The sequence below is a fragment of the Electrophorus electricus genome, chromosome 12 (assembly GCF_013358815.1).
Source record: "Electrophorus electricus isolate fEleEle1 chromosome 12, fEleEle1.pri, whole genome shotgun sequence".
Classification (NCBI taxonomy): domain Eukaryota; kingdom Metazoa; phylum Chordata; class Actinopteri; order Gymnotiformes; family Gymnotidae; genus Electrophorus; species Electrophorus electricus.
The window spans coordinates 17,944,904-17,969,597 of NC_049546.1; the positions used below are offsets into that span (position 1 = coordinate 17,944,904).

At 44.3% G+C, this 24,694-nt stretch overlaps 1 protein-coding gene across 3 annotated transcripts in view; it reads right to left on the reverse strand.

The window, feature by feature from the left end:
• Positions 1–520: 520 nt before the first annotated feature.
• pdgfc (platelet derived growth factor c) overlaps positions 521–24,694 on the reverse strand; it is a 48,297-nt gene continuing 24,123 nt past the window's right edge. The window contains exons 2-7 of one of the 3 annotated variants that reach the window (XR_004776741.1): positions 20,962–21,157; positions 9,993–10,173; positions 3,838–4,036; positions 3,293–3,513; positions 1,287–2,929; positions 521–1,172 (exon numbers count right to left, since the gene is read on the reverse strand). Coding sequence is in view for 1 of the 3 variants with exons in the window: in XM_027018177.2 (XP_026873978.1) it covers positions 2,816–2,929; positions 3,293–3,513; positions 3,838–4,036; positions 9,993–10,173; positions 20,962–21,157 (911 nt within the window). In the remaining 2 variants the exon portion in view is untranslated. Of the gene's footprint in view, positions 2,930–3,292; positions 3,514–3,837; positions 4,037–9,992; positions 10,174–20,961; positions 21,158–24,694 lie in introns of all 3 variants that reach the window. The other 2 variants (XR_004776742.1, XM_027018177.2) reach the window with 2 other exon arrangements.

Genomic DNA, 24,694 nt, shown 5'->3' on the forward strand with positions numbered 1-24,694 from the left:
TGATCAGGGAGTTTGTCACCTGTGTACCTGACCCATCCTGATCAGGGAGTTTGTCACCTGTGGGGCTGACCCATCCTGATCAGGGAGTTTGTCACCTGTGTACCTGACCCATCCTGATCAGGGAGTTTGTCACCTGTGGGGCTGACCTATCCTGATCAGGGAGTTTGTCACCTGTGGGGCTGACCCATCCTGATCAGGGAGTTTGTCACCTGTGTACCTGACCCATCCTGATCAGTGAGTTTGTCACCTGTGGGGCTGACCTATCCTGATCAGGGAGTTTGTCACCTGTGTACCTGACCCATCCTGATCAGTGAGTTTGTCACCTGTGGGGCTGACCCATCCTGATCAGGGAGTTTGTCACCTGTGTACCTGACCCATCCTGATCAGGGAGTTTGTCACCTGTGGGGCTGACCTATCCTGATCAGGGAGTTTGTCACCTGTGTACCTGACCCATCCTGATCAGTGAGTTTGTCACCTGTGGGGCTGACCTATCCTGATCAGTGAGTTTGTCACCTGTGTACCTGACCCATCCTGATCAGTGAGTTTGTCACCTGTGTACCTGACCCATCCTGATCAGTGAGTTTGTCACCTGTGGGGCTGACCTATCCTGATCAGTGAGTTTGTCACCTGTGGGGCTGACCTATCCTGATCAGTGAGTTTGTCACCTGTGTACCTGACCCATCCTGATCAGTGAGTTTGTCACCTGTGGGGCTGACCTATCCTGATCAGTGAGTTTGTCACCTGTGTACCTGACCCATCCTGATCAGGGAGTTTGTCACCTGTGTACCTGACCCATCCTGATCAGTGAGTTTGTCACCTGTGTACCTGACCCATCCTGATCAGTGAGTTTGTCACCTGTGGGGCTGACCTATCCTGATCAGTGAGTTTGTCACCTGTGTACCTGACCCATCCTGATCAGTGAGTTTGTCACCTGTGTACCTGACCCATCCTGATCAGTGAGTTTGTCACCTGTGGGGCTGACCTATCCTGATCAGTGAGTTTGTCACCTGTGTACCTGACCCATCCTGATCAGTGAGTTTGTCACCTGTGGGGCTGACCTATCCTGATCAGTGAGTTTGTCACCTGTGGGGCTGACCTATCCTGATCAGTGAGTTTGTCACCTGTGGGGCTGACCTATCCTGATCAGGGAGTTTGTCACCTGTGGGGCTGACCTATCCTGATCAGTGAGTTTGTCACCTGTGGGGCTGACCTATCCTGATCAGTGAGTTTGTCACCTGTGGGGCTGACCTATCCTGATCAGGGAGTTTGTCACCTGTGGGGCTGACCCATCCTGACCAGTGAATTTGTAGTTGTGGGGCTGACCTGTCTTGACCAGTGAGTTTATACCTGTGCAGTGGAGCTGATGGTTTGTCTCTTGAGATCCTACCAACACTTCCTTTGCGGGGTTCCTCTGTAATAGAACAGGGAGGATTCGACTAGCAGATTCCTGTCCCTTTCTTTTTTGTGATTTTATATAGAATTTGGCATTATCACCCAAATATGTACTGAAACAAAGCATGCTGATCCACCCAAGACTGATGAAGACAAAAGGAAGCACAGCCTTAAACTGTGCAGATGCCTGCAGAAAATAGCAAGTTATGGTATAATAACTGCATAAAAGAGGAAAAAAGAGGAACAGAATCTCTATTTATAAGATCTGAGTTTTCATTTAAAATGCTATCTACAAAAAAGGACCAGCTTGCATTTCAGTCTTCAGGCTCAGCGCGGACGGCACGCTGGGAGACTGGATGGATAACGTACACAACACTGACACTGCTCTTCCGAGCTCATTTTCCAACTCTTCTCTGGGCTCCGGTTTGGAACAAACAAAAGACGCTTTCATGTTCCAAATCTTTTATATGATGTTTATGAAAACGTCCAAACAATATGCAGAAGAGGAGAGCAGAAGACACCCCCCCCATTAGTCCTCCCTCCTCTCAGGTTCCAAATCTCTGCAGGACAGCAAAGGACTGAATGCTTCTCCTCCTCTGTGAGGTAATCACGCACGGGATATGGGACGATCGGAGCATTGCGAGTCCACATGAAGGGATTTCTGATATCAGAAGGCTTCTCCAACATGCATGCTCTCCTTAAAAGCTCCTGTGGTGCTTGGCGCTGGAGAATGAGCCAAAGGAGATGAAGGCAGCGCCCTCTTCTTCAGGACTAGCTGCTGTGCTGGTATAGACTGCCGAAGGAATCTCTCCTCACATGGAGAGAAATTAGTAGCAAAAATCAACTCCTCTCGCAGCAAGTCCTGGCTATCTCAGTCTCTCTTTTTCTTTCTCTTCTCTTTCATTCTCTCTCTCTCTCTTTTTCTTTTATTACTTCTGTTCATTCTTCTCATTTCCTTCTGTTTGTTTATCCACTCTTTCTTTCTGTGCACACTGAACACCCTATACAGTCCAGACGTCCTGGTGAGCCTCAAATTCAGTTTCAGCCTACTGTCCTGACACAGCTCTGCACACATCTACACACACACACACACACACACACACACACACACGCTAACAAGCTGCATGGGACTTTCCCTCTAAATGCTCAAAATTGTAATGAGACAGATGGAAAGTTCTTTATAAGTTATCACAGATGTGTAACACCATGAATATTGATGCCCTGGCTTAGATGGAGTCAAGATAAAGACATCTCTGGCTTTTACTGTTTGGACATCTCAGTAAAAAACAGCCAGTCAGTCAGTAAGCAATGTATAAATATTTTCCCAAGGTGAAGCACAGGTGAGTCCACAGTTCCTAAAAATCTCCATCTCCTTGGGAAGACATAGGTTACATTTAATCCAAGCCACTCTCCTGGGTTAAATTTAGTCCGAGTCATTCTTGCACACACAGCTACACTCCTCATGGTGCTCCAGTGGGACATCTGTCAGGGACTTCTGTGGCCCTCGGCCACCTGGTCTGAGCTTCAGCATCAGGACCTGCACACACACACACAAACACACACACACACACACACACACACACACACACACACACACAAGAACAAAATGTGGCATCTTGACTCTGCCCTGGTATCACTGCTGTAGATGGTGGAAAATCCCTGTAATCTTATCAAACGTTTTCATCCTTATCCATCTGTAATACATTATCTCTGAGCATATATTGCACTTTATGATTCTAACTCTCAAACCAGTGATTGGTTTCCAAGCAAGGACAGACTGGCTGGAGAAGTTCAGAGTAGGCTGCCCCCCCCACCCTCCTGTACCCCCCTCTGGTCCCTGGACACTGGGCCGAGGTTATTCCATCTGGCGGAGACCCAGGCACTTTGAGCAGGTCAGTACCTCGTGGTATTTCTTAGCCACGCGGGTGGGGGTGCAGTGGCAGTCGTAGCAGCGGTTGGAGCAGCAGCTACAGTTCCCACCACAGCGCTTGACCAGCAGGCAGCTGGGCCAGAAGATGGCGTCTGTCCTCCTCAGCTCCTCCCGCACGGACACGGACAGATTACGCGGGGTGCAGCTGTAAAGACGCACCTCGTCCCGGAGTAGGTTCAGATCCACCATGCCTTCACACACACACACACACACACACACACACACACACACACACACACACACACACAAAAGAAAGAGACTTAACATCAATTATCAGCCTTGAACACTACAGTGCGCTAAATTACAAACATGGACGACACACTTCTGTTACAGGATCCTGGAGATCTATTGCCCTGCAGACTTTAGTTCCAGCACGCCTGGCTCTCTCGTTCTGATGGTACAGAAATGGCTGTAAGTAAACCCTGCAGGTGGGAGGGGTCTGTCGTGGCAGGCCTCAGGCAGCTGCCTGTCTATCAGCACTGCGGCCTGGACTACACCAGGGTCTGCGGCCCTACCTCTGGCTTTCTTCTGGTGGAAGAAGGACTTGCCCAGCACCTGCCAGGTGGGCGTGTAGAGCTCTTCCAGGTCTAGCTGCCAGCGATCTGGCTCCAGGTATTTGAACAGCTCCTCCACCGTGCTGAAGCCAGCCACAAGCTCACCCAGAGCCTCCACGCTCTGTGGAGCTGGGGGCAGCATGGCATCCTCATTCAGCTTCTGTGGAGACACACACAAACAAATGCGTGCGTACACACGCACGCACGCAAATGCAGACAATTAAGACAGCTGAAAAATATACGCTCATGCATACTGAAACCAGGTATTCTGTGAGGTTGGCATGGTTACCACTGCCTAATGGATGTCATGGCAACAGGGTGCATGTTACTGATGAAAAAGATATAGAATACACTATGGATGCTCTGATGGGGTTGGCATGCCTAAACAAGGGTCATCTGAGGTCAAAGACTAGGAGACAATTCTGTGATGATGGCTTCTTTTTATGACAGGATAGCTGAGTAGACAATAGCACCACGGTTGTGGGATGTGCCGTACCAGCCCAACCACATAACTGCTCACAGGCCTGTTAAAAGTATCTTACTGTTTTAATATTCCCTTTATAAAGTTCAGTGTTATCCATAAATAAATTAGAATACCTGGTATGTGTCTCCTATGAGGTGTACAATAAGACATGGTAGAAATATTTTCTTACAAGGGCACATAGTAACACTTATCCCAGAGCACACCAAGAGATCTTATCCTATTTGGCAGATCCGTCTACTGAACGGGACATATCGCCAATCCCGAAAGTTCTCCTGCAGTTTATATCTCATGTCGTGCACCATGTGTAGGAGACGACGGAGTAAAGACGACTTCATCAGCCTCGCCATGCGCTTTAGCGCCGTGCCAGCAGGGTCCGCTAGCAGTGCCTCATTTTCTGTCGCAGCCCTGCTTGCTGTCTGTCTCTCTCCTCTCTGTCTCTCTGTTTCTCTCTCTCTCTCTCTCTCTCTCTCTCTCTGTCTGTCTGTCTCCTGCTCACCTTTCTCTATCTCTTTCTCTTAACAGCCATGTGCAGTGATGACTATTAACAGCTGGAGAATGTGATGCTCTCTCAGTTAATGTGTGTGTGAAACCACAGCCTCGCGCTCTGGCTGAGGTGAATACAACTCTGCGTGTACTGTTTCTCTCTTCTGATTAGAGATTCCTTCACAAATCCCTCACACACTCCTCCGCAAAGCTGCCAGACAGTTTCCAGATTCTTCCCATAGAAGGCAGTATGGTGGTATGACAGTGTATTATCCCCGCCAGGGTTAAGGCTCCACTACGCAGACTTTTAAAACAGAAAGCATGGAATTGTAGCTGATGACTTTTTATTAGTTACAGTTATTGGCTCTGATAAAATGAGAAATAATGCAATCGGCTCCTCGTAACTGTATTTTTCAAAAATAGACACATGTAAAAGGTGTAATGTGCATTAGATTTAATGTAGATTTTATTACACCATGAAAATTTGGCACCAAATTGAACTGTAAGTGATAAACAGGCTCAGACCTTAATCAAACACATTCAAACAGCTGAGATATTTCTTTGGTATTAGTATCACCATTACATGCCTAACCTTTAACATGGTCTCGCATAGCAACCTGGAAAATATTTTCCTTTAAAGGAGTTACGCATGATCTTATTCCTTTGCGTTTTTCCTTTAAAAAAAATCCCTTTCATGTCATGTGCAACCTCACAGCTGACGAATGAATCTCAGGAGGTATGAACCCCTCAGTAAAATAATGGTTACCATTGTTTCGTGCAGCTCTGACAACAAGGTGTTTCAAATTGGTTGCAGACCGTGTGTATCTTTTAGAAGAAATTGGGTTTAGCGGAGAGATCTGAGAGCTTTCTGCCAAGTCCATGTCCTAGTAAAGAACTGAAAATTTAAGATAGGATTGATAATTGAGAGAGAAACAGTATGTTTGAGAAAACTGGTTTAGTGCAAGGCTGATGTTGTTGTTTTAATAAAAACTGAACACTGAACTGGACTGATCCATCGTAGTAAAAGTGATATAGGGACACAGTATTAAATGTAGAATTATTGCTTTGTCTCATGTTGTTTAGTTATGTCATCACAAAGTGCTGTGACAGGTTAGGGGTCAGTTTGGGGCTAATAACGTCTGAATTTATTAGAGGAAAAATAACATAAAAGACATAGTTCTACTGAATATAATAAAACCGAGTTCTACTGGAAGTGGCATTGAATGCATTTCAGGAGGCCAAACATTTTTGGCAATGCTGCATGTATTTGTACTGGAGTAATTTAGAATCGAATATCCAGATAAATGGGCAGAAGGTGTGTGGCCATCGAAGCACCCTCCTGTTTTGACCAGACCAGACCTACTATTTGACTGGGCCTTGTGCCTGACACAAGAAACTCTGCATGCATGTAAGTTCAGTTTTGAAATGGCACTGTGAATAAACATACAACCAACACGGATATATAATCTATCTGAGCTGATATATAATCTCATGAGTAACCATACAGGGATCATTAATCACTGACAAATATTTTTGTGTTTTTCAACGATCCAAATCATCAGCTTTATCCAAATCATCAATTACTTTACCTTTTGGTCTAAAATGCTAATTTTTCAGTAATGCTTTTTAACAGACTGCCTAGTTTGGCAAACAATTTTTTGTTGCTCTTAAATCACGTAACCTGGAGTTGTGTGTGCTCCTACGATTGACACTGCAGTCGGCCAATGGGTGTAAAGCTTTTCAACTTTCAAAGTTAACAACTGCTTAGTGTCAGACACTGGGACTCAGGGCCAGGAGGTGAAGGGCTGGTGTGTGAGACGTGACCCCATAATCTCACTCTCACTGTAGCCAGCAGTGCTGTTAGCCGCCCTCGCTCCCCTCCCACTGAGATCTGAGCATTCTCTGTTTCCAGAGGTGACATTTTAACGACCTGTTCACTCAGACCCTTGGCACTTTCCAGAGGTTCTTCCTGGGGTTTACGGCAGTGGCTGCTGCACCCCCCCCCCCCACCGCTCCTGGTGGAAGTGGGGATGGCGAGTGATTGCTTGTTTAGGCCCAGTGTGGGAGGCTTGGGGGGGGATCCAGTAGCTAAGGGTGACCACAGAGAAACAGAGCGCCGATGTTCAAACTGAGCAGGACTCTCGTCTTAAAGGGCCAGCGCACCCATTTCGCCAACCCCCCTCAAAGGTTATGTCTGTAAAAATGGCCTATATTGTCTATCTTATTGTTCTGCCCCATTTAAATGGGTTAATCTGACTGGTCCATTGAGGCATTCCACGGTCAACTTTAGATTGCGTGTGTTTCTTGGAGAATATTGAGCAGAGTGCAGTGATGACATGTTTAGCTTCAAAGCCTAGAATTAACTGAACGCACACACAGGGCTGTCTGTAAATGCAACAGAGGAATCTGTGATTGGGGTGCTTTACCAGCTAGTGATCAAAAGCTTTCTAAATAAAGACACGTCATTCTGTGCTTATAGATGCAGTCAGAGATGTAACATCCAGCGTGGGTAGTTTTCATTCTGTAACTAGGTGGCGTTTTAATAAGGTCTGTAGAAAGAAAACATCAATATATGTGTTGGTCTGAGTATAAATAAGACTTGAAAGCCAAAAGGTTGTGGCATGTTCTCCCTCAAGCTGCTGAGGAGTAAATGTGGGCTGGAAAAGTAAAATCTGAAGAAATGGGACACTCTGCCCATCAGAGGCCTCAGACTCCCAACAAAGGAAAACAAACCAGAACAAAAGTTGCCTAGACACGCTTTGTCATCACCATGACAACAGCGAAAGCTTTTAAAACCTGTTTCAGGTGCCTGACTGTTCTGTGCTCGTGCTTTACACTCACGCGGTGCAGGGTGAAACAGGAACGTCGCGCGTGGTTTGTTTTGCTGCCTGGAAGCCTGACTGACTGAAACGGCATGGTCAGGAAAGAGTTTAGAAAGGAATTCTATGTTGAAATAGCAGATATTATAACAGGGGTGCAGCGTGGAGACAAAGTAGGCAGCAGTGCACATTTGTGTGTGTGTGTGTGTGTGTGTGTGTGTGTGTTTGTGTGAATGCATTTGTTTTTGCATGTCAGCTTGCATTCTGTAAAAATCCCTCTTTCCTTCCTGGGCTAGAAAGCAGGACTAGTGTGTGTCAGGTCTGCAGGATCCTCTGTCTGTGTGTCAAGTCTATAGGGCCCTGAGACTGTGTGTCAGGTCTATAGGGCCCTGAGACTGTGTGTCAGGTCTATAGGGTTCTGAGGCTACGTGTCAGGTCTGTAGGGTCCTGAGGCTACGTGTCAGGTCTATAGGGTCCTGAGGCTACGTGTCAGGTCTATAGCGCCCTGAGGCTGTGTGTCAGGTCTTTAGGGCCCTGAGGCTGTGTGTCAGGTCTTTAGGGCCCTGAGGCTGTGTGTCAGGTCTATAGGGCCCTCAGCATGTGCGTCAGGTCTGCAGGGACCAGAGCTCGAGCCTGAGCCTACGTGTCAGGTCTACAGCAGCAGCAGTGGCAGCCTGGAATTGTAGGTTTCAGCTTGGTCTCCTCCTCCATGCTCTATAAATAGAGTCCCATTGCTCAGCCACACTTTCTGTGATGGGAAAGTCGGCTCATGAACAGGCCAAAGCACACTGCCTATCCCTCTACCATAACACAAGACCGCTCTAAGAAAAACACTCCAGAGCACAGTTGCTTTAATATACACGCACACACACACACACACACACACACACACACACACACACACACACACACACACACACACACACACACACACACACACACACACACAGAGGACTCTTCAACCAGAGAACGCTGTCTGAATAAACATCTCTGCTGTGGGGAAAATCCAGCTTCTCTCCAGCCTTGTTTCAGCTGCTCTTTACTGCAACGCTATTCGAATGTGGCCTTTTCCTGCATAGGTCAGGATATTAAAGCAACTGTGCACAGGAACAGGGCGGACAGGGCGGACACTGAGCATAACACCATCAATGCTCGTACACATGGACCTCAAACAATACACCTGTTACATTTTCGGACGCCAGACACTTTTGCTCTTTGGGCCACCCGTAGCGTGCCTCCCAGCGTAATCACAAGAAGAATAACTATCAGTATTTAAAAAAATCTCAACAAAAACTCATTGAGCAGAAAAGATAAAGAGGAGTTTTGTTCTCTGGGAAAGGAGAGCAGCTTCTGCCAGCAGCAGCCGGCGTTGGGGCACGCTCAGGCGCTTCTGTAAACAAGCGGGAGACAGAGTGGTCTCATAAAACCCTGACAGGCGTCACACATCAAAGCAGAGCATGTGTATTAAATCATTTGGGGAGAATAATCCTCCTCAAATGTGCCATGCGAAGCCTGTCGAGGTGAAAATTAAAGGGAGGAAATTGAACCGCGGGCGGGGAGGCGGGCGGTGCGGGGATGAGGGCGGGCCCCGAGGCGAAGGAGAGGGGAGGGGACTGTCAGGGGGTGTGGGCGTGTGGAGGGGGGAGGGAGGAGGAGAGGGGGATTTTGCAGGCACGAGTTTTGACTGGAGCCTAGAAAGTCCCCACCTATTACCGCAGGCATGATCATAGGTCAGTGGGGCCATTTCGGTCATGATTACAGAGGGGCTGCTTCTGTTTGCAGATGAGTTTGTGCAAATTTGCTCTACTCAGAGGAAAGAGTGGATCGCTTTCTGCTCACGGGGGAATACCGGCTGGTGCTGCTTACTCCGGCTTAACAGGCCTTTTTTTTTTTTTTTTTTTTTTTTTTTTTAAATCCTGCCAATGTTTAACTAAAAACAAGGCAGCCAGAGAGCAGATCATTTGTAGGACACTGAAGTAAATGCACTGTGCATCGCAACATTCCCAAACCATCCGCTCACACCGTATTTACAAAAGTGTGCTGATGAAATCCATGGTCCCTTGCTGTCATCCACTCAGAACAGGGGGTGCGGGGTGGCTGACCTGTTTTAATCTGCATGTCAGAACAACGCCAGACGTTGAGATAGGTTCATTTAGCTGAGACTGATTAGGATTTTATGAGGTAAATTATAAATTCAGTTGAGTGACAGCTTTGAATACACAGCCTGACCACGTTCCCTCAGCTCTTGTTTGGAGGCGGTAATGGGGTGTGCTAAGGTGTGTGTGTGTGTGTGTGTGTGTGTGTGTGGTCTGAATGGAGAAAAGGCATACCTGCTGGAGCAGTGTGTAATGGATGCAGAAGCCTGGCTCCGACGGGAAGTACTCGTCCGACATGAAGCGAATCCGGACCTGGTTCCCTTTAGACACATGCATGCTGGGAGCAGCCTGGGATCCACACCAGCGACCCAGAACAGTCCCCTCCGTTGGCTCCTCTACCTCCACATAATCATACCTGAGAGAGGAACAGAGCAGACATGGCTCACAGCAGGACACCAACCAGAACTGCAGGCTGGGACTCGTAGAGAAATGAGAATGCGGTGGTTACAACCACAGCCAGATAATGACAAAACAAATTTGTTTTAAGATATTGAAGATAAATATTTATAATATATATGCTATATAAGATCACTAGTGTACAAGACATATTCACAATAGATACTGATAATATTTGCCATATATTTGGTCAAGATCCATGTGTCATTAGGTGTTTTCTTCACTCAATGAAAAGCTAAGAAAAGTGTGCTAATTACTAATATAATGTCTGCATCACAGTGCATATTTGTGATTATATGAGAGTCTATTTAACACGGACCCTGTTAATCTGTGTTGTGGGAAATTTGGTTTTGATTACTGAAGGAACACTTCAGTATCTCACAGAAGCAAAATGAGAGCCACCTGGAACATACTAAGAATTCTGTGTGTGTGTGTGTGTGTGGGGGGGGGGGGGGGGGGTTGTGTGTGTGTGTGTGTAAAATAGCATCTCTGTCCTCTCTTGCCTTCCCTGTTTCTTACATTCTCGCTCCTTATCTCCTTGGGTTAATAATCATAAAACTGCTTCTAACTGCAGGGGTAATGTCCCAAGTGACTGCTGAGAGGCAGAGAAGTGAGATTATTAACCAAAACATTATTATACACACACACATACACACACACACACGCATTCACATACACAAACACAGTTATTGGCAGTGGATGGCAAAAACAATGGGCACAGAGGAAGAGGAAAGGAAAAATGGAGAGAGAGGAAGAGGAAAGGAGGAAGAGAGATTAGTATAAGGCAATATTAAAATAAATCACCACCATTTCTGCTCAGTCCTAATTTCTCTAATGGCCTCCCTCAGACAGAAGCAGTGAAGCACACCGGCTGGCTCATGGTATTGCGATAGCCGCTCCTCATTAGGGCCAATTACAGCCCGAGCTCATAACGGCATCCTCAGGCCACTTAAGACCGGAGAGCTTCAATAAGTGTGCAGTCTGGCTGGGCGAAGCCCCACAAAGCTCCCAGAGTGGGTTAGCCCTGGCCGTCGCGCCGTTCGGTGAGCGGGGAGGCCAGCGGATGTGGCACTGCGTAACACTGGCACACAGGGTGACCCTCATCCTCAGCTAAACCGTATATAACTCCGGGGAGGATGGCTACCCTCGACACGCCTGAAGGACTCACGGCAATTACTGAATAATATTTAAATGAAGATAACTGACTTCCAAAAAGTCTGAAGGGTTTTAATTAAGGCTGTGTCATACCTTCCAATAATACACAAGCGCGCGTGCTCAGTGATCGTATCTCTCCCATGACTTTTATGTGGTTTCATGCCACAGAGCTTTGATGTAGCTTAGACTGAATACCTCAGCCAAACCATCTTTAAAAGAGGATGTAAACACACACGCACACGCGCACACAAAGCCACTGTCATTCCTGCCAGGACGCGATGCATCTGCAGCGCTTGGTGTTAGCAGCCTGTGCCAAGGCCTGCTACTAATCATTTGACAAGATGGGACAGGCATGCTAATGTGTGTGTAAGTTTGTGTGTATGTGTATGTATGTATATGTGTGTGTGTGTGTGTGTGTGTGTGTGTGTGTGTGTTTGTGTGTGTGTGTCAGAGAATATGCTTGCCTTTCTGGGGAGAGTGTTTACTCATGGTTCAGTCTGACATGAGCACTTCAAACCACATTCAACAAACGCAACATGCACTGCACTAAAAACAGATATTTTAAACACACACACACACACACACACACACACACACACACACACACACACACACACACACACACACACACACACACACACACGATGGCTAATTTCCTCAGTGTCCATTTGCTTTCCACAGTGAGTAGGGAAGAGGCCAGCAGATTCATCTGGTTCAGAACCATGCCGGACAAGAACGCAAGACAGAAAGACACGAGCCTGTCAGAATGCAGGACGTGAACTCAGGACAGGAGGACATGAGCCAGTCAGAATGCAGGACGTGAACTCAGGACAGGAGGACATGAGCCAGTCAGAATACAGGACAGAGAGTCACAACGGAAGCAGAAGGCACGAGGAGGTTCTACAGCTCATCTGGTAGAACAAGTAGCATGAAGCACTAGCAACACAAAGATCTTGGGTTCAGTTACCAGGGAGCCCAAATGCTATCACACTATAATCAAAGTATGTAAGTTTCTCTAGAGAACAGTGCTTGCTAAATGCTCTATAAGAGACAGGACAGTAACTATGAGCTCAGGTGAACATCTTCAGTAGCCTGATGGTCATTTCACTCTATCAAAGATGATTTTATTTAGACTGAAACAAGGCACAGTAATAATGTAGTCTTTTAGCAGGGGGTGTGAATATCATATACAAGGCCCTGGTATCGAAGGAAAAAGGAGAGATTTGTGGCCATTTTCATCTTTTCCTCTTTTTCTGCACTGGGCTCTGCAGTCAATTGCTCCTGAATGGCAGAACAGACAGATGGAACATCAATAATGCAAAGTGATTTAATTACTCCACAGTCTGGATGTGTGCTCTCGCTCACATCACATGGCAAACCCCGAGCAGCCAATTCAGCGAACGTGCCACTGAAATTGTCCCTTTTTGTTCTGTGACAACACAACACTACCACTTTCAGCAGGAGTTTCAAGTGTTTGGTTTGAACACGAACTTAACTGCCAGTGTTGCATCACGTAGCTTTGTAAGTTTAATATGAATGACTGGCGCAATAGAAAGCATGTGCTACTTTTTGGAAGAGGGTAGTTAAAATAATGAGAATGGCTTTGTGATGGAACAAAATGAAAGGAACAGTATTATCAGACAGCTGAAAATGCTGTTACACGCCTTTATGGAATTTAAAGTGAGGTTTTACTATGGCTGCACCCTGCTCTGGTTTTCCTGGGATTGTCCTTTTAAACAGTCAGTCTGGGAAAATTTATTCTATGTCCAGGCACACTTAATGTCCGAGTTTTCAATAGGCCAGATCTATTTTTTTCTGTTTAACTGACTATTTAGATTTTGTTTCGTCTGTCCATCCTCTTGACATATGCATTGCTTTCCTGATTGTGTACAATATCATTGGCCCTGGTGGGATGTGATGTGACTTTCCCATCAACCCTGGCAGCTACTACTGGTGGCACTAGATTGGCAATGAACCAATAATTATGTGATCTACTATAGCCTACTACTTATTGTTAATGTTTTTCTAGAAGAACAATATAACCATTGAGTTGGGTGGTGAGATTGTGGACAAAGATGAGATTGTGTCCACTGGGATTGACAGGCCAGTCCAAAAGAAAATGAAATGTTCAGCTTGTTTCAATAAATGTCTGGATGACATGAAAATGACACCACGCGGCTAAAACCAACCCTGAGAGATCCACTTTCTGCTATTGTGCCATATTTGCAATTCAAGTTAGGATTAAACATGATAGTGAAACCATTTTGGAAGACCATGCCCAAACAAACAAACAAAACACACCCCACCAGAAATGTGTTTGAATAACTTGACAAACCAGGGCAAATTCATCATTCATAATGAGGAGACTCAGAGCACGACACAACTGCTGTTGGCAAATTAAAAGCTACTTATTCAACGTATGTAACAGGGCCACAGATACCTGTCCACCAACTGTGGGATCAAGGTCAGTGCAGAAATATTCAGCGACTAGCATTGCAACTAAGATGTCCTCTGGCAGAACTAAGAGTTGAGTATGTGTCAAGAGATTAGCAGCAGAGCTACAGAAAGTGCCATGCATTGCAGTATGTTCTGATGCATCCAGTTCTAGCCAAACAAAATTGTTCGCATACATGGTCTAGTATTTCTGTGCGTCCCAAGGTGTGAAGTAACTAGATTTATACAATGAGCCTGACAAGTCTATTGAAGCCATTTTTGATGTATTGATAGTGTCCATCACTAAAAACCGTGGATTTCAGTCAACCTGATTAGTGACCAGAGTTAATCGTATTTGGAACCACTCGGTTTTTCAGAAACTCACAGAAATAAACCCACACATTCTGAAGAGTGTTTCACAGCGAACACTCTGAAAACAGTTCCGCAGAATCTGACGTGGAGGCCTTAAGGTATATAATGAAAATACTTAAGGAGTTCTGTGATTTCACTTCTACGAAATTCAGGGAGATTCTGAGGCGTGTTCCCGCATGCTGCCTGTCATTGCTGCAAGCAATCCAGAGAATTTTAGGGTGCTGGCCAGTCTTAAAGCCTCATTTTGTATCACTGGGAAAGGACAACTGCCTGAGTTTTGTCTGGGCATTTGTGTGTAGTGTTACTGATACAGACAATGTGGACCCTATTGTTGTTGAATACATCCTGGCATTCATGCACAATGTAAAGCAGGTTTAGATTAGATTAGTCTATTAGCAAGCTAGAGGGTGACAGTGCTACTGTTATTGACATTTACTCGGTGGTGAACTGATTGTACTGATCGCAACTTTTATAGTCAAAAATAATATGGTAGAAAGGCAAAACAATAATGAGAAACCTTTTACCCAGCAACAGCTGAAATTTAGAAGCCTGATAGACAGACTTTTTGAGAAAGCAGTGCTGTATCTTGATGATAACCTGATTTCAAGGACCAGGTTATTGCACACATTGGCATGCACCAGCCTTGATGAAGGACACTCCAGTGGTCCGAGTTGGTGCATTTAGTGGAAAAACTAGACTTGGATCTGACGAAGAGAAGCTGCATGGTGATATAGTCATCCTGAAATTTTTGACACCTTCCCAAAATACTTTTTTGTTAAAAGTGGTTGCTTTTAATTTATTCCATACAAATCAGCAATGCCTACACCGAATGAGTATTCTGTCACCTGACAAACCGTATTCCGTATTCCTGACAAACAGACTGTCAGCTGCAATGGTGAAGTCTGAGCTTCAGGTCAGCTTGAACTTTACGTTTAAGTCATTCACTCAAGAAGAGAGACCAATAATAACTGCAGCAAATGCCAAATATAAACGTAAATTAAGCAAGATAAAGCCTATTATAGCTGTTTTTCTGTAAGCTAAGGGTAATTTAAGCCTTTGATTGAGGCTTACTAAGTAAATAAAATGAACTGTAAATGGCTATAGATTAGATCTAAATGTGGTAAATGTAACTCTAATATCTAATCCCCCTAGTTATTTGTTTAGCCAAGTAGGAGTGAAAGCAAGCACAAGCAATGCTTACTAAACTATCTAAGCAATCAGGAAAGCAGCTGTTTCGTGTCATGGAGGTACTGTAGAACATTCAGGGCTATGTGCAGCAATACTTCACAAAGCACAGAGACTTCTCTAATTCTGTAACATCTATCTAATGGACATGTTTCTGCTCCAGGACAAATTGATCCCTTGGTTGTCGCTATGATAGTGTCCAGGTGTTCTATGACATGTTTTATGAGTCTTTTATGACAGTCAAGCAAAGATTGCAATGACACACAAAAGCAATCTTTTGCTGAAACCAACAACAAAAAAATTTGTAGTCAGAATCATCTAATTTTGCAATTATTGGTACTTGTTTTTTTCACAGCTTGTAAAAAGTCTCATAAGAAAAATAAAATAAGCTCACTCAGAAATCCAGTTTTTCAGTGGCTTTCAATGGTTTTTTTGCACAAGAAGAATGGCTGATAAGGTTATAAGGTTCTGTGCTGTAAGATTCTGTGTTGTAAGGTTCTGTGTTGTAAGGTTCTGTGCTGTAAGGTTCTGTGCTGTAAGGTTCTGTGTTGTAAGGTTCTGTGTTGTAAGGTTCTGTGCTGTAAGGTTCTGTGTTGTAAGACTGTGTTTTAAGGTTCTGTGCAGCTCTAACTGACTTCTCTCCTCGCCTGCTAAATCTCTCTACTACTGTTCAACATGCCACTGCAGTTCTTTTTCTACCTGCTCTATCCTGCAAATCACCACCATTCAGAAATTCTCTTTTGTTTAATGAAACTGTTTAGAGGAAGATAGATGAGCTTCATCACATCTGAATTGTGTGTGTGTGTATGTGTGCCTGTGTGTGTGCCTGTGTGTGTGTGTATGTGTGCCTGTGTGTGTGTGTGTATGTGTGGCTGTGTGTGTGTGTGTGTGTGTGTGTATGTGTGCCTGTGTGTGTGTGTGCCTGTGTGTGTGTGTATTTGTGCCTGTGTGTGTGTGTGTGTGTGTGTATTTGTGGCTGTGTGTGTGTGTGTGTGTGTGCCTGTGTGCCTGTGTGTGTGTGTGTGTGCCTGTGTGCCTGTGTGTGTGTGTGTGTGTGTATGTGTGCCTGTGTGTATGTGTGTGTGTGTGTGTGCCTGTGCCTGTGTGCATGTGTGTGTGTGTGTGTGCCTGTGTGTGTGTGTATGTGTGCCTGTGCCTGTGTGTGTGTGTGTGTGTGTGTGTATGTGTGCCTGTGTATGTGTGTGTGTGTGTGTGTGTGTGTGTGTATGTGTGCTTGTGTGTGTGTGTGTGTGTGTGTGTGTGTGTGTGTGTGTGCCTGTGTATGTGTGTGTGTGTGTATGTGTGCCTGTGTATGTGTGTGTGTGTGTGTGTGTGTGTGCCTGTGTATGTGTGTGTGTGTGTGTGTGTGTATGTGTGCCTGTGTGTGTGTGTGTGTCTCCTGAACAGTAAGCCCCAGTGAAGAACCTACACTTTTGTCCACCTCAGATTCTACATCGTCCTTAAGAGTAAAAACATGTACAAAGAGAAAAGAGAGAGAGGGTGAGAGAGTGTATAGGTAAGAGCAGTTCATGTCTACATGTAGACGTGAGTGATAAGCGTGCATGTGTGACGAACACCTTTTACAAAGTGATAAATCTATATGTGAGATGTATAACCCTTATGAAGTGATAGGTACATGTGGGAGGTATATCCCTTATGAAGTGATAGGTACATGTGGGGGGTATATCCCTTATGAAGTGATAGGTACATGTGGGAGGTATATCCCTTATGAAGTGATAGGTACATGTGGGGGGTATATCCCTTATGAAGTGATAGGTACATGTGGGGGGTATATCCCTTATGAAGTGATAGGTACATGTGGGGGGTATATCCCTTATGAAGTGATAGGTACATGTGGGAGGTATATCCCTTATGAAGTGATAGGTACATGTGGGGGGTATATCCCTTATGAAGTGATAGGTACATGTGGGGGGTATATCCCTTATGAAGTGATAGGTACATGTGGGAGGTATATCCCTTATGAAGTGATAGGTACATGTGGGGGGTATATCCCTTATGAAGTGATAGGTACATGTGGGGGGGTATATCCCTTATGAAGTGATAGGTACATGTGGGGGGTATATCCCTTATGAAGTGATAGGTACATGTGGGGGGTATATCCCTTATGAAGTGATAGGTACATGTGGGGGGTATATCCCTTATGAAGTGATAGGTACATGTGGGGGGTATATCCCTTATGAAGTGATAGGTACATGTGGGAGGTATATCCCTTATGAAGTGATAGGTACATGTGGGAGGTATATCCCTTATGAAGTGATAGGTACATGTTGGGGGTATATCCCTTATGAAGTGATAGGTACATGTGGGGGGTATATCCCTTATGAAGTGATAGGTACATGTGGGAGGTATATCCCTTATGAAGTGATAGGTACATGTGGGGGGTATATCCCTTATGAAGTGATAGGTACATGTGGGGGGTATATCCCTTATGAAGTGATAGGTACATGTGAGGAGTATATCCCTTATGAAGTGATAGGTACATGTGGGAGGTATATCCCTTATGAAGTGATAGGTACATGTGGGAGGTATATCCCTTATGAAGTGATAGGTACATGTGGGGGGTATATCCCTTATGAAGTGATAGGTACATGTGGGAGGTATATCCCTTATGAAGTGATAGGTACATGTGGGAGGTATATCCCTTATGAAGTGATAGGTACATGTTGGGGGTATATCCCTTATGAAGTGATAGGTACATGTGGGGGGTATATCCCTTATGAAGTGATAGGTACATGTGGGAGGTATATCCCTTATGAAGTGATAGGTACATGTGGGGGGTATATCCCTTATGAAGTGATAGGTACATGTGGGGGGTATATCCCTTATGAAGTGATAGGTACATGTGGGGGGTATATCCCTTATGAAGTGATAGGTACATGTGGGGGGGTATATCCCTTATGAAGTGATAGGTACATGTGGGGGGTATATCCCTTATGAAGTGATAGGTATCCAGTCCTCTCAGATCTGCAGGATGTGTCTTAGGGAAGGGGGCTTGGGTTGGTTCTGGACTCATAGCCAAACACCACTGGGGCACACGTAGGTGGGCAAGTCTGGTTGCCTTTGGATTTCCATGTTTCCTTTGTAATAGAATGAAATGGCTCTGTTATACCAAAGTGAGCTCCTCGGTGAATGATTCTACCATTTCCACACGGGGCCAGAAGGAGGCACTGTGGACACAGCTGGCTGGATTCCAGGCCTCCATGTCTTTTGGAGTGATATACATGTGGTCACTTTATCCGATCCATTACTGGCACTCTGGAGGATCTGACTGTGTGGGAAAGGCTTCACTCTGATTTGTGATCCCTTAACATGCAGATTTCAATCAAATGTCACATCTGGGTCAATGAGCATCAGCCTGAACTGTCTGACTAGATTTTCCCAGCAGGCTTTACTTACTCCAGGTCTAGGCAGAAAATGAGTGAACATCATTTGGAATGATTCTACTATTGCAGATCAATAAGTGGGAGAGGGCCTTGGGCCAGTGCCAGACAGTGTTGGTGTGATTTTGAATGGGGGTGCAGGGGTTTGTTCCTCAGGGGTAGAACCACAGCATGACTCACGACTGCCACAGACTGCACTGGCCAGCTGGAAAAGCATGGCTGTTCCAAGTGAACTGCAGAATCCCCGGAGACTGAGCTAGTCTGTAACTGAAAAGGTCTTTAATGTGGATAGGCAGACTGGTGTGTGTGCGTGAACATGTATTTACATGTGAACATGCGTGCGTGTGTGCGCGTGTGTGTGTGTGTGTGTGTGGCAGTTAAGTACTTTATTTGATGACAAATAAGCCCAGGATTGAGATGGAATACTCAGTTCAATATGTACAGGACACTTTGCCATTGGCCAGCCACTGGGAAAATACATGTAAATAAACAAAGACATTTTACTTATATTTACTTAGGAATTTCATTTATTTATTATGATTTATTATTTATTATTCCTAAATACACAGAAATGGCTTCTACTGAAAGTAGAGACCTAAAGAGTGCAGTTTACCATCACTGAACTGAGGGACACCATCTCAGGTTCATGGACAGACAGCAAATCCAATCTGCTGGGCAGGGATTCTCCACCCCTGAACCTGTATAGGTTCAGAGGGTGTTGAGGTGGTGCTGTATGGGAGTCTGTTGGAGGTGTAGTGGAGCTGTGAGGGTGGTGTAGAGAGAGTTTGGGTAGTGCTGTAGTGGAGCTGTGAGGGTGGTGTAGAGAGTCTTTGGGTAGTGCTGTAGTGGAGCTGTGAGGGTGGTGTAGAGAGTCTTTGGGTAGTGCTGTAATGGAGCTGTGAGGGTGGTGTAGAGAGTCTTTGAGTAGTGCTGTAGTGGAGCTGTGAGGGTGGTGTAGAGAGTCTTTGGGTAGTGCTGTAGTGGAGCTGTGAGGGTGGTGTAGAGAGTCTTTGGGTAGTGCTGTAATGCAGCTGTGAGGGTGGTGTAGAGAGTCTTTGGGTAGTGCTGTAATGGAGCTGTGAGGGTGGTGTAGAGAGTCTTTGGGTAGTGCTGTAGTGGAGCTGTGAGGGTGGTGTAGGTTATTCTGGTACTCTTATGAGTCTGCCGTTCTGTTTCATTAATGTATCAGCCAGTGAAGGCCCTATACCAGTCTGTGTGTGGTGTTGTTTGGGGGCAAATGTTTGTACTATTTATGTATTGTCTGGTCACTGATTGCATCATCAAAGAGTTTTGCACCTAAAAATGGAAGGCTAAAAGTTAATGGAATCAATGAGTGGTTTTTGCCAATCATATACAATAACTGGTTTAATCTCTAGTGGCATTGAATTAGTGACAACTTGACTAATACCCATCTGATGGATCATAGACCCATAGTGGATAGACTCAGACCAGGGGATTAGTGGATACTGCCTCAAACCATGGGATTAGTGGATACTCCCACAGACCAGGGGATTAGTGAATACTGCCTCAGACCAGGGAAGTAGAGGATAATGCCTCAAACCAGGGGATTAGTGGATACTCCCTCAGACCAGGGGATTAGTGGACCCTCCCGCAGACCAGGTGATTAGTGGATACTCCCTCAGACCAGGGGATTAGTGGATACTCCCTCAAACCAGGGGATTAGTGGACACTGCCTGAGACCAGCGGGATTAGTGGACACTTCCCCAGACCAGGAGATTTCTGTCATATTCACATGGGTCTGCTCAGCCCTTAATACTGGAACCACAAATGAACAAGAAAGGCTGAAGCTGTTCATTTCTCCAACATATTCAGCTCAGGCTGCAGCTTTTACACAAACTGCAGTTTGCCTGTGTGAGAAAATACATGTGTGAAATATGCAAATAACGATTTTGCTGACAGAGCTATGCCTTGTCTTTTTCCCCGACTGGGTTTTCCCTGATTTAATATCTAAATTATCATTTTGTCATGAAAACAATTAACTATGCTATATTAGTTTAAGGTGTGTTAATTTTCAGAGATGTTTTTCTATTTACCTAACAGGGTAGGTCTATTGTGGAATGGAAGGGGGTGTGTATGTGTGTGTGTGTTGAGGTGTGACATGTAAGTACTCAGGGATGTCATAGAGTGTTAAGGAATGCCATGCTGGGCACTCTGTTTATGCTGGGAAACAACTTGCTTACTTGCAGACGCCATCCTCTGGGTCCTCCAGACCAAAGCGTGGGTCAAAGGTTAGTTGGATCCTGGAATTTTCTTCGGCTGCCACCAGCCTCCACACAAGGTCTGTGCTGCGGGGGTACGTGTGTGGGAACCCAGGGCTGTGGAGCATCCCATCACTAGTCACCCGCACCACCTTCTCCAACTGTGACTCCTTAACCGCTACAGAGGGTGTGTGAGAGAGAGGGAGAGAGAGAGATAGAGAAAGAGGGAGATAAAGAGAGAGAGGGAAAATACAGAAAGAGAGAGAACAGATGAGACAGATGAAACAGACAGACATGGAAAGAGGGAGAAAGACAGAAATATGTACATGCAAAGATAAGAGATCATATTACACACATCCTTAAAGAGTCACACTGGCTACCGGAGTCATCCAAAACTGACTAACATACTACTGCTTACTTTCAAGTGATTACATGGTCTTGTACCTCTATATCTTTCAGTCTGGGTTTAGGCCTCATCATAGTACAGAGACAGCATTGATTAAAGTAGTTAATGACCTGTTGTTGGCTTCTGACCAGGGTTATGTCTCTTTGCTTATATTGCTGGATCTGAGTGCAGCATTTGAAACCATAGATCAAATTTTACTAGGTAGACTTGAAATTGTTGTTGGGATTAGGGGAATTGCCCTTTCTTGGCTTAAATCTTATTTAGCCGATTGCTACCAGTTTGTTAGCACAAATGGAGACTTTTCACAAATGGAGATTTTTCAGCATACAAGGTTACTTATGGTGTCCCATGAGGATCTGTTCTAGGGTCTTTGCTTTTTTCTTTATATTTGCTACATCTAGGGGACATTATATGCAAACACTGTGTTAGTTTCCACTGCTGCACTGATGATACTCAATGATGTCTCAACCAACCCAGAGGACACATGTCATCTTAGTATTACTGAGGACTGCATGAAGGACATCAGACACTGGATGTTGAGAAACTTTCTCTCACTGAATCCTGACAAAACAGAAGTGCCCATAGACAGCTAGGTCCTCACTCTCTAATTACACAATGAACCTCAGTGGTCTCCCAATCACATCTTCTTCAACAGTTAAATATCTTGGAGTGATTAAGGATCCCAGTCTCTCTTTTGAAGCTAAATAATATTTCTAGGACTGCCTTTCCCAAACTCAACAACGTTGCTAAGATTAGGAACCTAGTCTCTTCACATGATGCAGAAAAGCTAGTCCATGCATTTATCACTTCAAACTGGACTACTGTAATGCCTTACTATCTGGCTGTACCACTAAGTGCCTTAACAAGCTCCAGCTAGTTCAAAATGAAGCAGCCAGAGTTCTTTTTTGAACTAGAAAGTTTGTTCACATTGCTCCTATCGTAACTATGTTACCTAGGCTCCCACTAAAATGTTGTATTGATTCTAAAATACTTCTAATGACCTACAAAGCACTGAATGGTCTTGCCCCACAGTACCTTAGGGAACTCCTAGCACATTACGACCCACCATGTCTGCTTAGATCAAAAGGTGAAGGCTCTTTACTAGCACCAAGAATAAGAAAATCTACCGCAGGGGACAGATCCTTTTCCTATAAAGATCCCACACTATGGAATAACCTTCCTGTAAATCTGTACAGTCAGACATTTTATTAACTACTTCCTATCTTAGGCAAAGATTAAATCTGGTGGTCCTTGAGCATTGAGAGTTCTGGTAAACTGGGATGTTATGATGCTGTCACTTCACCTCTGTTTTGTCACTCGAGTGTGTTGACTGAGAGTGGTGGAGTGCTGATGTTCCAGGGTGCCCTCATGCATATATTTTCTTCTGGCTCTTTGTTTTTAGCTGGATCTGCCGGAGTCAGATCTTTGCACATTATAGTTCTCCAAATTACACACCAACATATGTGGAATTGCCTAATAATCTATTCTCTCTTTCTGCTGAGGTATACCTACACTGGTGTCATATTGTGACTAAGCCTCAACCCATCTCAGCTGCCATGGCCCCACCTCCCACTACCCCTGATGCCCCCCTGCTGTGGCCCACCACACCTACACCCAGCCAACTACTTCTTCATTGCCCTTGATGGACGTTCTCATGCGGGACGGGTTTTGAACATGCGCACACCGCCAAGACCAGACTAGGACTTCTAGAAAATGGTAATAGACATTGACTGCTTTTTTCTTTTTTATTATTACTATTATTATTATTATTATTATTATTATTATTATTATTATTAATAATAATAATAATAATAATAATAATAATAATAATATGATTGATTTTAGTATTTTTTATTATTATTATTATTACTACTACTATTACTATAATTATTATTATTATTATTATTATTATTATTATAGTTTTTATTATTTTTACTATTATTATTAATATTATTACTGCTATTATTATTATTATTATTATTATTATTATTATTAATTTTCTCTCTCTCACTACTTATTCTGCACCTTATTATTTGTATTTTTGTTATTGTAGTGTCTGTTGTTGGACAGAGGAGGATGGGCCCCCTTTAAGTCTTGATTCCTCTCAGGGTTTCTTCCCCGTGCTCTAGGGAGTTTTTCTGTCACCCTTGGTTTGCTCAGTGGGGGCTTGGACTTGGACAAAAAGCTGCTTTGTGCCAACAGCTATTGCAAAAAGTGCTACATAAATAAATTTGACTTTGACTTTGACTTATATCTCAGCGGTATGGTCACATCATGGGGGCACACACCCACAAGGGCTCTCAGATCAGCTGGCGAAAACATGCCGATGGTGCCCACGACCTGACTAGAGTTCAGATGAACCCCTGATGACTTCAACACCTTCAAGAACACAGTTAGGACTTTTCTTTCAGAAGGCCTTTAATGAACTGCTCTGCATTTTTTGTACTTTTACCATGCTCTTTTGAACTTTGCACATTGGTTTTTATTGCAGTTGAACTTTTACTTTCTCAATGGGTGGAAATGTTGTTTTAAATTGTCTTTAACTTAATTCATAAAATAATCATTTAATGTCTTAATTTTTTTAATTGTCTTCCTATATCAATTAGTATTCTGATAAGCATGCATCACTAAATTTATGTCACAAACAAGAAAACCAAACAGTAGCCAGATAAGTAATTTTGGTAATGAACCAGATCAGGGGTGCCTGAGTATCTCTGAGCATCACCCAGCCAATAGCCCAACAATCATATTAACAATCATAAGCAAAGATATATGGGAATGATTTTACACAACCAATAGCTAGAGATCATTTGAGCAGAGTTTAAAACACGCCAACAGAGTGCACTGCTTCCAGTGTGCAATTTCTTCTTCTGAAAAATTCTTTTGCAATGACACTATGGAAAACTCCAATGATGTCTTAATAATATATGACAAGGACAGGTCTGAGGAGGTAGCCATAATGGTTCAGTTACATCCCTCTCATCAAGACTAGCCGAAAGGAACTTGTTTGGGTTGGGAGGGTTTGTGGCCACACCCAGGCCTTGAACACAGTACCGAAGAAATGATTACATACTGATTCTGTCTCTCTCGCACTCTCACTATATCGCTCATGTTTTGACATGATTTTAAAAGTTGTTCTTCCCCAAAGCAAAAGATTATGAAGATATTTTCAACATAAGGTGCATAAAAAATAACATCTGTGAAGGATTAGGGAAATCATCTTGAGTATTTAAACAATAACAACAACAGCAATGACAATAATAATAACAACAAAACAACATAAGAACAACAAGTGACAACAACAAAACA